Source organism: Mustela putorius, unplaced genomic scaffold, assembly GCF_011764305.1.
Source record: "Mustela putorius furo isolate JIRA1106 unplaced genomic scaffold, ASM1176430v1.1 tig00000196_pilon_pilon_pilon, whole genome shotgun sequence".
Classification (NCBI taxonomy): Eukaryota; Metazoa; Chordata; class Mammalia; order Carnivora; family Mustelidae; genus Mustela; species Mustela putorius.
In genome coordinates, this window is record NW_025421310.1 from 11359084 (window position 1) to 11373122 (window position 14039).

Genomic DNA, 14039 nt, shown 5'->3' on the forward strand with positions numbered 1-14039 from the left:
GACTCCATCTGTCTATTTTTTTAAAAGATTTAGGCAGAGAGGCAGGCAGGGAGAGAGGGGAAGCAGGCTCCCTGCTAAGCAGAAAACCCGATGCAGGGCTCAATCCCAGGACCCTGAGATCATGACCTGGGCAGAAGGCAGAGGCTTAACCCACTAAGCCACCCAGGTGCCCCCCCCCCTTTTTAAGATTTTATTTATTTATTTAAAGGATTTTTTATTTATTTGACAGAGAGAGATCACAAGTAGGCAGAGAGGGAGAGAGAGAGGGAGGAGGAAGCAGGCTCCCTGCCTAGCAGAGAGCCCAATGCAGAACTCGATCCCAGGACCCTGAGATCATGACCTGAGCTGAAGGCAGAGGCTTAACCCACTGAGCCACCCAGGCAGCCCCTTTATTTATTTATTTGACAGAGATCACAAGTAGGCAAAGAGGCAGGCAGAAAGAGAGAAGGAAGCAGGCTCTCTGCTGAGCAGAGAGCCCAATGTGGGGCTGAATCCCAGGACCCTGGGATCATGACCTGGGCTGAAGGCAGAGGCTTTAACCCACAGAGCCACCCAGGAGCCCCGATCTGTCTATCTTTTATGCCAGTACAATTTTGTCAAGGTAACTTTAGCTTTATGGTGAATTTTGAAATCTGGTCATCTCATGGGTCTCTTCGCTGCACTTCCACCATGACCTCACTGGTCCACCATCATTGCTTGCTGGTAGTGAAAATCAAACCCATTCTTCAAGGCATGTCTTCAATATAGTCTTGACATCCTAGCTTTCTTGGCATTGTGATACAGAATCACACACACATACACACACACACACACTCACTTTTTTTTTTTTTTTAAGTAGGCTTGAACTCATGACTTCAAGATCAAGAGTTGCACGCTCTGCCAACTGAGCCAGCCAGGCACCCCTTAGTATGTTTTGAAAGAGACTTTTGTAGGTGTCCAGGCAAAGGTGGTGGTGACCTGGATAGAGTGGTGATGGTAGAGGAAGGAAAGGTCCAATTCAGGGTATATTTTGAAGGGAAAGTCGGCAGAACTTGCCGGTGGATGGAATGTGAGAGCAAGAATCTAGAGTGAGTTAAGTTTTTAGTCGAAGTGAATGGATAGTGCCATGTACTGAGATGGGGATGGGCGGGGGAAGATCTGGGTGGTTAGAGCTATGGGGAGATGGGGTCATGACCATCTTTGGAAATGACTGCCAATCATGTTGTTGTTTTAACTGAGGACCATGCAATGCGTCCCCCAATACATTTAAAATGTACATTAAAAGAGAGAATGCCAAATGTATAGACAAAATAATTAAGGATTTATTTATTTTTAAAATAGCAAACCCTGGTCCAGCAACCATCACCCCATTCCAGCTGTATAAAATCACATGGGGGGGGGTCACCTGACTGGCTCAGTGGGTACACCATTGACCCTTGTTCTCAGGGTCATGAGTTCATGAGTTCAGGTTGGGCATGGAGTCTACTTAAAGAAATAAAATAAAAAAATAAATAGAAAATCTAAATTCGGACGAGAAATTTGAATGAGTTAAATAGAGTTACTGAGGCAGAGACTTATCAGCACAATGGGTACTGTGGCACCATTCTGTGGGTACTAAGCCAAAAGGAAAGGGCTCCAAGAGAACCAGGTGGAGAGACTTTGGGGCCTGCAAGATATGAGGTGGCCGTCAGAGTGCAAATATTCTGCGGTATAAGCATGGGTCGTTCTTGACATTGGGTGTGACCGCTTGACGTGCTTCAGTCACTGAAACACAAGTGGCAAACATGTTTCTCCATATGCTCAATTGCGGAGCATCTTCCCAATCCTTATGTTCTTTCTTACATTTTTATTTAGTTTTTTAAAATTAATTGATTATTTATTTGAGAGAGAGAGAGAGTGTGAGCACTGAGGAAGAAGGGGAAGCAGAGTCCCTGCCAAGCAGAGAACCCGATGTGGGCTTTGATCCCAGGACTCTGAGATCATGACCTGAACAGAAGAAGGCAGAAGCTTAACCCACTGAGCCACCCAGGCCCCGCCCCCCCCCCCCCAGTCCTAATATTTTTTAATTACCTTCCTTTCAGACCAACTCCGTGACCTTTCCGCACAGGTCATTGGCCCATGGTGAATGCTTGACTCAAACAGCATTCTGATTGAGGCATCAAGATCTTTCAAGATTGTCAGACTGGCAGAGAGACACTAGCAGTATCTGCTGAGCCCTTGAAAGACCTCCTTGGCCCACCACCACTTTTTGCTAGGATCGTTACAGTAGCCTTCTCCCTGGTCTTCACCCCTCTCTCACCCCTACAGCCCTTCCTCCACACAGCAAATCAGATTGTGTTACTCCCCTGATAAGCACCCTCTGATGGCTTCCTCTTGGTCTTAGAATAAAACTCAAAGTCCTTGCCATGGTCCACTAGGCCTTTCATGGTCGACCCTGCTAACTTCTCTCCCACCTGTCTCCATGTGTTCCAGCCACACTGGCCTGGTTGTGCTCTCATGTATAACCAGATTCCCCCTGCGACAGGGCCTTAGCGTGTGGGATCTCAAGTCAGGTGGGGACATTCAAGTTTTGCCTAGATCATGCCCAAGTCACAAAAGTGTCCGCAGATAAAGAGAATCTTCCATTTAGTTTATCTCTGGCTATATCACAAATGACTCCAGAACTTCACAGCATTGAATAATTGTATTGTTGTGCTCACAGACTGTGAATCAAGAATCGAGATAGGGCTGCTCTCTGCCACACATTGTCAGGAACCTCAGCTGGTTGCTAGACTGACTTGAACGACATGTGGCAGCACATCGGATGCCCACCCTGAACTCGGAAGTTGACCTCAGCGAAGACTGCTAATTGGAGCACCCACCCGTGGCCCCAGAGTGGGGCTGGGCTTCCTCATAGCATGGAGGCCGCTTTCATGATGTTGACGACTGAGGGGAACTGTACTCCACAAAAACAACAGCGGCATGAGGCCTCCACCAACACCGCATGGAGAAGAGAGCCCCCAGCTGACCCACAAGATTGTAGGAAATCCTAAATTGCTGTAACTTCAAGCCACTATGTTTTGTTAATCCAACCTTTGCTAGCAGGGATGCTGTTAGATGCACCACCACAGACACTTAAAAAGAACAGACTCTTCAAGTTCACTGAGCCCTGCTGGGCTCTGGGTTCTCACCAGGAATCATCCTAAGCCCTAGGAAGCCAGGATTGCCGAATTGGGGCGGGAGGTCTTAGAAGCACACCAGCTACTGGCCAGTAGGGCAGCACTCTTGGGAAAACTGGGGAAAAGGTCTCAAGTCTGGGCAGATGCACTAGAAAACAGTGAGTCCTCCAGGTGGACACGGTACCAGGGACACGTGGCTTGGAGAGTAGGCTGTTGACTCTCCCAGAGCTCCATCAACCCCCTTGGCCAAATGCCTTTGTGCAGCAAACAATGCACACAATTCAGGGATTCTCCGTTTTGTGTTGCATCTTCTTTCTCGTTAGGAGCACCTGTTCTCTTTCTGCAAGCCTCCATGTCTTCCAGAGGAGGCGATCAACTCCCCAGCTGGAGAGAGCAAAGATTTATTGATCTGAAGCTAAACCAATCCCAGGGTCTTCTTCACTTTGCCCTCTAATGGGTCAGGTGGGCACTTAACACACTTCCGGTCAATGAGCTATGCGGGGGCTGGGAGGGCAGGGTGGAAATTGCTGGAGGGCTTTGAAATCTTTCTCTCATTCTTCAAAAGGGTCCCAAGAATGAAGTTCTTTTTGCTGCCTCATGACGAGGCTGTCTGTATGTGACACCCGGTTATGTGGCAGCCCTTTTGGGACCATGAGGGAGCCAGTCTGAGAGGAGTTGACAGCAGTTGAACACGAGAGATGGAACAGGGGTCACCGATGACACTGCTGTGCTGCTGACTTAACTAACCCCAGAGATGCCCCAACTTTGTGTCCTCTTGTAGAGGACACATAAATAGGTTAATTCAGCAAGTCAGTGACTTGCAGGAAGGAAGTGTCCTGGTACATGTAACAATATGTTCCCTGTGCCTTGGGGATCTGCTCTTGGAGCCAGCAAAGGAGGAGGGGCCAAGGGCCGCCTAATATCAGTGCTTGAGTAGTGGGGAGAGGTCTGCCTGGATCCCAATCCACTCAGGCAGGAAAGCTGCCTCTGGCTTAAAGAGTTTGAGGAAGGGGGAGTCCGGCAGGGTGTAATTGGCTAGGTAGATGGTCTCGCCACCTGCGAGGTAGGCAGCCCAGATTCCAAATGTCCCAATGGTCATGATGGTGTGGTTACACTGCGTGAGCAGCGCAAAGTCCTTGGCAGGGGAGTTCTCGATGCCATTGCCCGCGAACACCACGTCCCCCAGGGAGGCGTCGATGTTCTCCCGACACCAGGTCATGCCATTGCTAGAGACCACAAAGACGGGGGAGTCGTAGCGGGCCCGGAACCAGGCCAGGGCCTGCTCCAGGTACCGCCGGTCGGCGACCACGCCCTTCCACACCTGCGGCATGACGCGCACGTAGTCCCCCCGGCGCACGTGGACTCCCACGAAGGTGCTTGGCTGTCTCCCATTCACCTGCAGGCCCCTTAGAAACTTCTGGGCGTCCTCCCGCACGTGGTCGTGCAAGGTGAACTCCTGCAGGATCTCGTCTCGCAGGTGGTGGTAGAAGGTCCAGGAGCAGGGGTAGCCGGTGAGGCGCACGTACTCCCCGGGGATGTGGCGGTAGCGCTCCTCCATCCAGTCGTTCAGGTGGTAGTTCTGCCAGGGGATGCGGCCGGCCGTGCTGCCGTGCAGGACCGGGAGGCTGATCCGGAAGATGGGGGCCAGCGTGCTGTGCATCTCGGCCGGGATGAAGGCCGGCCGCCCGTTCATCTTGGCCAGGGCGTACAGGGTGGCGTACTCGCCCATCTGGTTCCCCAGGCGGCCAATGGCGTTGATCGTCCACATGCCCCGGGGCAGCTGGCTGGTGGGACTTTCCGTCGCCAAAACCAGCGTGTCAATGTCCCATGTGGGGCGAATCTTCGCTAGCCGTTGCTGAATGTGAAATATGGTGGAAGCCGTGAAGACAAAGAGGACGAAGTGGACCATGGGGAAGAAGAAAGGCGTCTGATTGCTGAGCATGGCTGTCAGGGAAGGGAGAGCAGGGAATGTTAGCTGGGGGGGTGGGGGTGGGGTGGGGTGGGGAGGTGGGGTTGGGGTATTTGGAGGCCCTAGTGGGGTTCATGAATGAGCAAGGGCAGCTGTGTGTGCAGATACTGTGTGTGTGTGTGTGTGTGTGTGCAGATGGCTTTGCTGTGTGTGTGTGTCTCCAGGAGCGTGAACACTCAGGTGCGTGTACGGAGGTGGGTCTCCAGAGGGTGTGATGGGAGTGTGTTTACATGCAGTTCATATGCTCCTGTTTACAGGATCTGACTACACCGTGTGTATTCACATACGGCCCGTGCATTGCAAGAGTGTGTGTGCGCGTGCATACGGGTATCTACACACTGTATACCTATGTGGGTGTGTGTACATTTGCCTACATTTAACGGATATGTGTACGTTGTTTTGTAGAAAAGTATCTATCTCGTGTACATACATGGGTGTGTATGCTATATAACATAGTGTGGACATATATACACACACATGAACACACATTATGTATATATACCTTGTATGTTTGAATGTGGGTGTTTATAGCCTGAATATACATACATGGGTGTCTACAGATAGGGAGTACATGTGTATAAACCTACTATTTACTGGGGATCCAGTTCCTAGAGAGGTCCATCTTTGCATGCCCTGCCTACCTATATTTCCTTTGAAGGGAAATGGCCCAACCCATCCTGAATTCAACCATGTAGCTTGCCTACCCTCCTGGCCACAGCCAACCCAAGCACAAGATAAACACCGGGTTCCACGGTGGCTTTGCCATTTACTGGTCACGACAGGTTGTAGGCCGGCTCTAAAAGATGAGTTGGTCAATTCTCTCTCGAATATTTTTACTGAAAGGTCAGAAGGCAACTGGCAGGTGAGAGTTGGTTTTCTTCTCCCCCGGGTGTCCGACACCCAGCTGAATTCAACAATTCAATTAGATTTTGACATTGTCTACCTGACTTAGTATCAGATCTGAGAGGTTAAAGAGTTCAGTCCCACTTCATACACCCCCTATAAGTCCTGAGTCATTCATGCTTCTTTTGACTGACCCCCTCCTTAGGTTTGATAGTCTCCTAGAATGGCTGGCAGAACTCAGAAAGGCACTTTACTTATGTTTGCCAGTTTATGATAAAGGAGACAGATGAATAACCAGAGGTAGTACCTAGGTAAGATCCAGAGGGAGCTTCTATCTCCCTGGACCACCTTCCTGGCTCATGGCTGTGTTTGCCAACTCAAAGGCTCTCCAAAACCCATTTAGGGATTTTATGGAGGTTTCATTATGTAGACACACTTGATTAAATCATCAGTCACTGGTGATTAACTTAATCTTCAGTCCTTCTCCCCTCCCCGGAGGTTGGGGGCTGGAGACGGAAGTTCGGAAGTTCGAATCTCTTCAAGCTTGGTCTTTCTGGTGACCAGACCCTGAAGCTACCTAGGGCCCTGAGAAGAGTCACCTCATCAAAGCAGAAGACACTCCTATCAGCCTATCACTCAGGAAATGCCAAGGGTTTCAGGAGCCATGTGCTGGAACTAGGGACAAAGACCAAATACCATTGTAGGAGACCACAGCAGGTGATGTTGAGAGAGGCGGGGCTAGAGTGGCTGGGACAGGACAGATGCAGGCTGAAGCAGAGGTAGCCAGTAACGGGGAGACACCTGAAGGGATGTGCAGAGACATAAAGAGAACTGGCCAAGAAAACCCAGAGAAAATCGCCCTCATATACTTATACAGCCTGTTCTTTTCAACTCTGGTTGTAACAGAAATCAGTTCCAGGAGTGGGGTGGTTGCACTGGATGGACCTTCCGAGAGCACATGGGATTTACCGTAGTATCAAAGGAGGTAGGGGACATTGAGAATTCTCCATCCCAGGCCATACAAGTTGGACCAGTGATCTGTAGAGCAAAGCTGTTCATGAAGCTCCTACACTGGGACTCCCTGAAACAAAGTAAAAGCCCCCAAAGGAGAGGGGTTTGAAGATACGGTTGTTGAGCATAATCCAAACAGTTGAAAGTGGAAGAAAGCAGGGAATGAGTTGGTGCTGACTCCCTATTACATGGCAGAAGCCAGTCAGGACAAGTGGAACAAGCAAGATGACTTAGGCTGACTACAGTTAACACTTCATTAAAGACTGCATCCAGGAATGACCAATGGGCTTTGTCATTCCACAGTCCAGGCTGGAACAACACTTGTACCATGTTGCCACAGTCAGAAGTCCAGGATTGGCCACTGAACAACTGTGGAACTGGAAAAATGGGAATGGGGAGATGGGGAAGAGTCAGAAAAATGAGACGTTTCTGCTTTCCTAGCTCTTTCAAAGGCTTCCCTCTTCCTTCCCTGTGCACGAGAGCTTCCCAATCATTCTTTTTAAAACTCTTCCTCCTGAGCAGGATTTAATCAAAGCATATCCTGGAGGCTGTGCGCAAAGGTAGATTCAAGATGAAAGGTCTCTGGTTAACGTGGTCCAGGGCTTGGGTTCCTGGTCTAAGTATTGACTCAAGTGGCCATTAAGAAGAGAATAGTGGGGCTAAATCAAGCAGGGCGTGACCTGGTTCAACCTGGGAAGCCTCCAGAACCTGTGCAGGTGTGGTCCTTAATGATTATAGCCAATGAAAGTTGGCATGGGACCTCATATAGCAATATCCCTGTTTCTAACTCATTGCTACCATCATCTGACCCACTAAGATCACATGTATTACCTTTCTTTCTCTAAGTTTTTATTTATTTGAGAGAGAGAGAGAGAGAGAGTGATAGAGAGCATGAGCAGGGAGGAGAGGGAGAAGCAGGCTCCCCACTGGCAGGGAACCTGACATGGGGCTCCATCCCAGGATCCCAAGATCATGACCTGAGCTCAAGGCAGATACTTCACCAAGCCACCCAGGCGCTCTGCATTATCTTTCCAGAAGAAACTCCAGTTTCTCCACTAGATGCCTGGGTTTGAGTTAAACCAACTCAGGTGGGGTCTGGGCCCCATGGGTCATCATTGGATGTTGAGTTTAACCCCAAGTGAACTCCTGGATGGTACAACCTCCTCTTGCCCCATTCGTCTTGAATGTAAAGAGCCAGGGAGGCTGGATTTGCTGAATAAAGTTCACTTCACAACCGAGCTGATGCTGAGGATTCTGTCTTCCCGGTCAAAGTTCCAGATCAGGCCCCTTCCTCATGGCCACCGGAAGTGAAGCTTCTGCTCCCTAAACCCAACACAGAATGCACTTCGTTCAGGGACCACGAGGACCCATAACTCTGCGGCTACCGGCACACGCTCTGGTCACAGGCTACTGACTGCAGGCTCCCACCCTCATTAGCTGTGGGATTCTGGACAAGTAACTCCACCTTTCTGAGGATTCAAACCACCTGGCCTGAGGACAAAACCAATACCTTTTGAGATCCTCACTTACAAAGCAAACAGTGCTGTTTTGTGGGGGCTCTGGGCCAGGCACCATTTTCACACTGGTCATGGTCATGGTCAAATCTAGCATTTAGGTCACAGAATTTGGAGGAGTCACACGTGGAGGATGGATGAGATGGAAACCTACAAGAGGAATGAATTTCACTCCGAGGTTGGTGAGTTCTGGAACCAGCCAGGGTAGCCCCGCACGACCAGGTATAGACATGGTGGACTAAGCTGACTTTGGGGACTGTCCCTCTGAGTAGTGGGTGAGTATGTGCGGTTCTCCTTACCCTGAGGAATGTCCGATTTTTTATTATTATGGAGATGAGGGTCTGAGATAAAGCATATGTATGACAGCAACCAAAGCATAGACTGGATCAAGGAACTATATTGTTGCTCCCCCAACCCATAGACCTTGTGCACTGTGTGTTGGATTGTGTCTTTCTGCAGTAGGTATATTGAATGATAACTCCTTTTTTTTTTAAAGACTTTATTATTGGGATGCCTGGGTGGCTCAGTGGGTTAAGCCTCTGCCTTCGGCTCCAGTCATGATCTCAGGGTCCTGGGATCAAGCCCCGCATCAGGCTCTTTGCTCAGCGGGGAGCCTGCTTCTCCCTCTCTCTCTGCCTGCCTCTTGCCTACTTGTGATCTCTCTCTCTCTCTATCAAGTAAATAAATAAATGAAATCCTTTTTAAAGATTTTTTAAATCTTTAAAGATTTAAAAAAATCTTTTAAAAAGATTTCATGTATTTATCTTTAAATTATTTATTTTATAATATAATAAATAATAATAATATATAATGTATTATATTATATTATTATTATATATTATTATATATAATTAAGATGATATATATTATTATATTTTATTATTATATATTATTTATTATTATATATGATATATTTTATTTATTCATTCATTTAATCTTTAAAGATTTAAAAAAGCATTAAAAATATTTCATTTATTTATTTGACAGAGAGAGACACAGAGAGAGGAAGGGAACACAAGCAGGGGGAGTGGGAGAAGAAGCAGACTTCCTTGGGCCAAGCAGGGAGCCTGATGTGGGGCTGGAGCCTGATGTGGGGCTTGATCCCAGGATGCTGGGACCATGACCTGAGCTGAGGGCAGACGCTTAACAATTAAGCCACCCAGGCACCCAGTCGAAGACTAACTCGTGATACTGCAGGATATGACTTCATCTGGGGACAGGGGTCTTCAGAGAAGTGACCAAGTTAAAACGAGGTCATCTTAAGGTTGACGCTAATTCAACATGACCAGTATCTTATAAAAAAAACTAAAACAGGGCACTCAGTTGGCTGAGCAACTGCCTTCTGCTCAGGTCATGATCCTGGAGCCCCAGGATCGAGTTCCGCATTGGTGTGGGGGGGGGGTCCCTGCTCAGCAAGGGGTCTGCTTCTCCCTCTGACCTTCTCCCTCTCATGCTTGCTTGCTCTCATTCCCTTTCTCTCTCAAATAAGTAAATAAAATCTTAAAAAACCAAATAAATAAAAGCAAAACTAGAACACAGCCCATGGTATATCGTGTGATCTGTGGGCCTCTTTATTGCCAGCTCATGATGTGTGGGCCTGGGGGACGGCTCAAGAGACCATCTGTGTCAAGCAGATTCTCCCCCTTGGGAATCTGAAGTCGGGAGCAGAGAGGGGGTGGCTGGCTGGCGGTGGGGCTGGTGGCCAATCAGCCTATTAGGACTCACGCGCACCCATACTAAGTAAGATGCCATACTAAGGGCCAGAGAAATCCATGAACACAGGGGATTCGACCTGAGAATAAAAAGAGGGTCGTGAGGGAAAAATGGACAGTATGACTGCACCCCTGATGGCTTCCTGGTTCCTGTTTCCTCGAGGCCACCTGCACTTACATTCCTGTCCGGGTCCCAACACGACTCCTCATGACTCTGGGTAGAAGGAACTGTCTGGAGGCTGGGAGGCAGGAGGAAGCTGGGGAAAGAGGGGCCAGTCCAGGTAGGAGGAGGGAGTGCTCCCTGCGGAGTGGCCTTGTGCCTTCTTCCCACTTGTTCTGGGTGTTTCTCTCTTCCTTTTGCCAACTAGATTGTGAGCCTTCGAAGGGCAAGGAGTCGACCTGGCTCCTCTGTCTCGTTCCGAATTTACCAAGTACAGGACGTGGGACAAAAGGCACCAAGGGAAATGCTTGTGGGAGGGCGGAAGGATGGAGGGAAGGAGAGAGGAAAGAGATGGAAAAAGAGACAGGGAAAGAGAAAGAAGAGGAACTAGACTGAGAGGAAGACAAGGACAGAGCCAGAGAGAGCAGGAGGAGAGAAAGACAAAGAGAGATGGAGACACAGAGAGAAAGAGGGAGACCGGGAGAGAGACAGAACGGAAAAACCGTGAGACAGGGTGAGAGACGGAAAGAGAGGGACAGAGAAATAAAACAGGCGGGATGGACCTGCCCGCACTCAGTCCAGCTCTGTCCCCTGTTCTGTCCCAATTCTGCATCTCCAAGTGAGTCCCTGTTAGGATCATTCAGTCCCAGTCTCCTGATCACACACACAGCTCCGCGAAGGAAGGGACAGCGTCAGTCTTATTCCCTCTGTGTCCCCGGCAGCCCCCGGACATGGGGCTCAACACACAGTAGGTGCGCAGGAAATGGAGGCAGAAGGAATATGGGTCTGTGTCCACCTGTCAGGACCCAGTCATGATCCATCTGTTGCTTTTCCTCCTTGCCCAGGTGTCTGCCAACATCTCCATGTGTTGAGTTCTCTCTCTTTTTTTTTCTTCTGAATCCATTTCCCAGCATCAAGTAGGTAAAAAAATGAATACTGGAAGGATGACCTTCACAATCAAACCTCGTAATTTCTGAGCTCGCCCTGAATATCCCCTGGAAATACGTTGACAGCAGACAGAAAGACAAGAAGGCTAGTTCTGTTGGGGTGGGGGGGCGCGCGGAAGGAAGACAGAATGTTCTAGAACAGAGTCTCTCTCAGCTTCCTTGGTGGTTTCCTGCTTCCTCCCTCGGGAAGAGGGAGGGTCCACTGTTGAGGGCCTAAGGGAAACACCTGCAGACCTTGGCCCCCCTGTCCTTGAGCCAGGCTGCGGGGAGAGGAGGGAGGGAGGCTTACAGGGTTAAGTCAGGCCAGTGTCTGGGAGTGGGGGCAGATCTGGAGAGAAGCTCAGGGTATTGCCGTCATCAGCCTCTGGTTGGCTATATGACCTTGACCGAGGGCCTTTACTTCTCAGTGTTGTCATCTAAAACTTGGGGCTTATTGCTCTCCAGGGCTGTGTGAGCTCAACGTGGGTTCGGAAATCCGAACTGGATGCTTAAGGGCGTGGCCCAGTCCTGTAGGTGGTGCAAACAGGCCCATTTGAAAGCAAAGGCAAAGTGAGGCTCGGGGACTAGTCAGAGAGGGGCCTGGGGGGCAATCCTGGGGAAAGGCCAGAGCTGGGGCGCAGAGCTGGGCACAGGGAGTCTGGGAGAGCGGCTGGCCCGCCTGACACCCGTGGGGAGGTTTGGGGGACTGCCAACAGCCAACCAGCCAGCCCCGGGGAGAGGCTTGATGGAAAACCCGGCTGCTTGGGGCAAGTGGGAGGAGCCTGCTTTCCCCACCACACCCCCTTCCTGGAAGTCAGGAAGTGCACCTCGTTATCGGTCCTGGCTACCTGCAGCCTCACGCAAGTTGCGGCCAGCCAGGGAGGGAGGGGCAAGAGGAAGGGTCATAGGGCACCGGCAGGGCTCAGTCGGTTCCGCTCAGGTCAAGATCCCGGGGTCCTGGAATCGAACCCCGCGTCTGACTCCCTGCTCAGTGGGGAGGCTGCTTCCCCCTCCCTCGGTCCCTCGGCTCTAGCTCGTGCTCGCCCCCTCTTGCTCCATCTCAAATAAATAGGTAAAATCTTTAAACAAACAAACAAACAAACAAACAAAAACCAAAAAGAAAAAAAAGAGGAAGGGTCAAGATCCCTTCCTTCATCCGGGTCCCCTGGCTGCCGTCCCTTGGGCGATTGCCCCAGGCCGAGTGGAGAACCTCGGGGCCCCAACTTTGAAGAAGGAGCCCAGCCTCCAGGTCCCTCGGAAAAATGGGGCCACCAATATCTATCCGTAATTTTTTTAAAACTCTCGGTCTCAAGTTCCAGGATGAACCTAGTCCTCTCCGTCCTCCCCCCATCTGGAGCCTAGCCCCAGGCGCCTCCCCGCCCCCATCCGGCTCCATCCCGCGAGCTGGCCTGGCCCCCCCCTCCTCAGCTCACCGCCCTCCCCGGGCTTCCCAACCCCACCCAGGCAGGCATTGCCACCAAGAAATAACTCCGTCTCCCACGTCCCGAGGCCCAGTGGTCACACCCTGTGATTTGCGTGTCTGGTCTCCTCCGCACGGAAAGCCCCCTCCCTACCCCTTCGCAGCCTCTCCCCCAGGTAAGCCCAGATCACCTAGTTCAGTCCCCTCCCCTACCGCTCTGGGCACTGCTGGTTTGTCCTGTCATTCCCACAGCCCGGAATTCACACTGTAAGCACTTCTCTGGGGAAGGACTTGGGACCCAGAAGTAAGGCCACCACTTTCAAGCCCCCACCGTGATTCCCAGGACTGGAACGGAAGGTGTGACTCCGGAGCCAGGGATCCCTGGGGCCACGGTCGGCGGGTGGGCGGGGGGAGAGTTGGGGACTCTAAGGACCCCTGGGTCCTGTGGTTGGGTCCCGCGTCCCTCCCGGAGGACGGGGAGCAGACCCCGAGAAGCGACCAGGAAACTCAAGTACTACAAGTCTGCACAGTGATTCTCAGGTAGGTTCCAGGAAACGGTTGATGGAGGGAGGGAGCTGGCAGCCTGAGGCGGGGGAGGGGAGAATGGGGGGTGATGGAGGAGGGTGGGGTTTCAGGTAACAGATCTGCTAGGAGGGAAGGTGAGGGTAGTCCAGAGGGGAGACGGCTGGGGGGCTGGAAGCAGAGGGGGGGGGCGCCTGGGCTGTAAAGGATGGACCCTCTCTTTTTGGAGACTCAGAGGAGGGCGCATCCCAGAGGAGGGATTCCTGAGTTCGAGTACGTCCCAGCCTCCCGCCCCGTGAGCGCGCGTGCGTATGTGTGTGCGCGCGTGTTCTCGCCCGCTTGCTGGGGGTCGGAGAGAGCCCCCCCACCCCCACCATCTCTCACCTGATTCTGGCAGCAGGAATTGGGGTGGCCGGCGATGTGGCTGCTCTGCGAGCAGATCAGGGTGCTTCCACCCGTGAGGTCAAGTCCTCACTCGGAAATCTGACCCTCCCAGCACTAGTGGCCGGAAAACCCCGCCCAGGATCTACCTGGCCTCCCCGAGCAGTAGGGAGGCGGGGTGAGCTGGACTTGGGGAGCCAGGTGTGCCCGGAGCCCCGCCTCCTCCCTCCCCACGTGACCGCTGGGAAGCAGGCCAGGAAGACTCTCCGGAGGAGGAGGACTGAGTCCCCACAGGTCAGCCTCTTCCAGACTCAGCCCTGTCAGGGTCCTGCTTTTATTTATTTCGGCAATAACGGGAGCGTTTCGTGGTCTGTCAGCCTCATTCCGTCTTCACAATTCTGTGACGGCGACCCTCTCAGGAACCCTCCAGTACTGAGGGGGATA

The 14039-nt window shown here is 51.3% G+C and overlaps 1 protein-coding gene across 2 annotated transcripts; it reads right to left on the bottom strand.

Annotated features, from left to right (window-relative positions):
* Window positions 1–1279: 1279 nt before the first annotated feature.
* On the bottom strand, window positions 1280–13761 carry FUT2 (fucosyltransferase 2). 2 transcript variants are annotated; one of them, XM_004767408.3, is made up of 2 exons: window positions 13599–13761; window positions 1280–5081 (listed from the first exon to the last, which is right to left on the bottom strand). In XM_004767408.3, exon 2 carries the CDS (start codon window positions 5077–5079, stop codon window positions 4060–4062), a length of 1020 nt encoding a protein of 339 aa, XP_004767465.1. In that variant the 5' UTR covers window positions 5080–5081; window positions 13599–13761; the 3' UTR covers window positions 1280–4059. The 2 variants fall into 2 exon arrangements, with proteins under 2 accessions (XP_004767465.1, XP_044933014.1); XM_045077079.1 differs by lacking the exon at window positions 13599–13761 and adding an exon at window positions 6919–7457.
* Window positions 13762–14039: the final 278 nt, after the last annotated feature.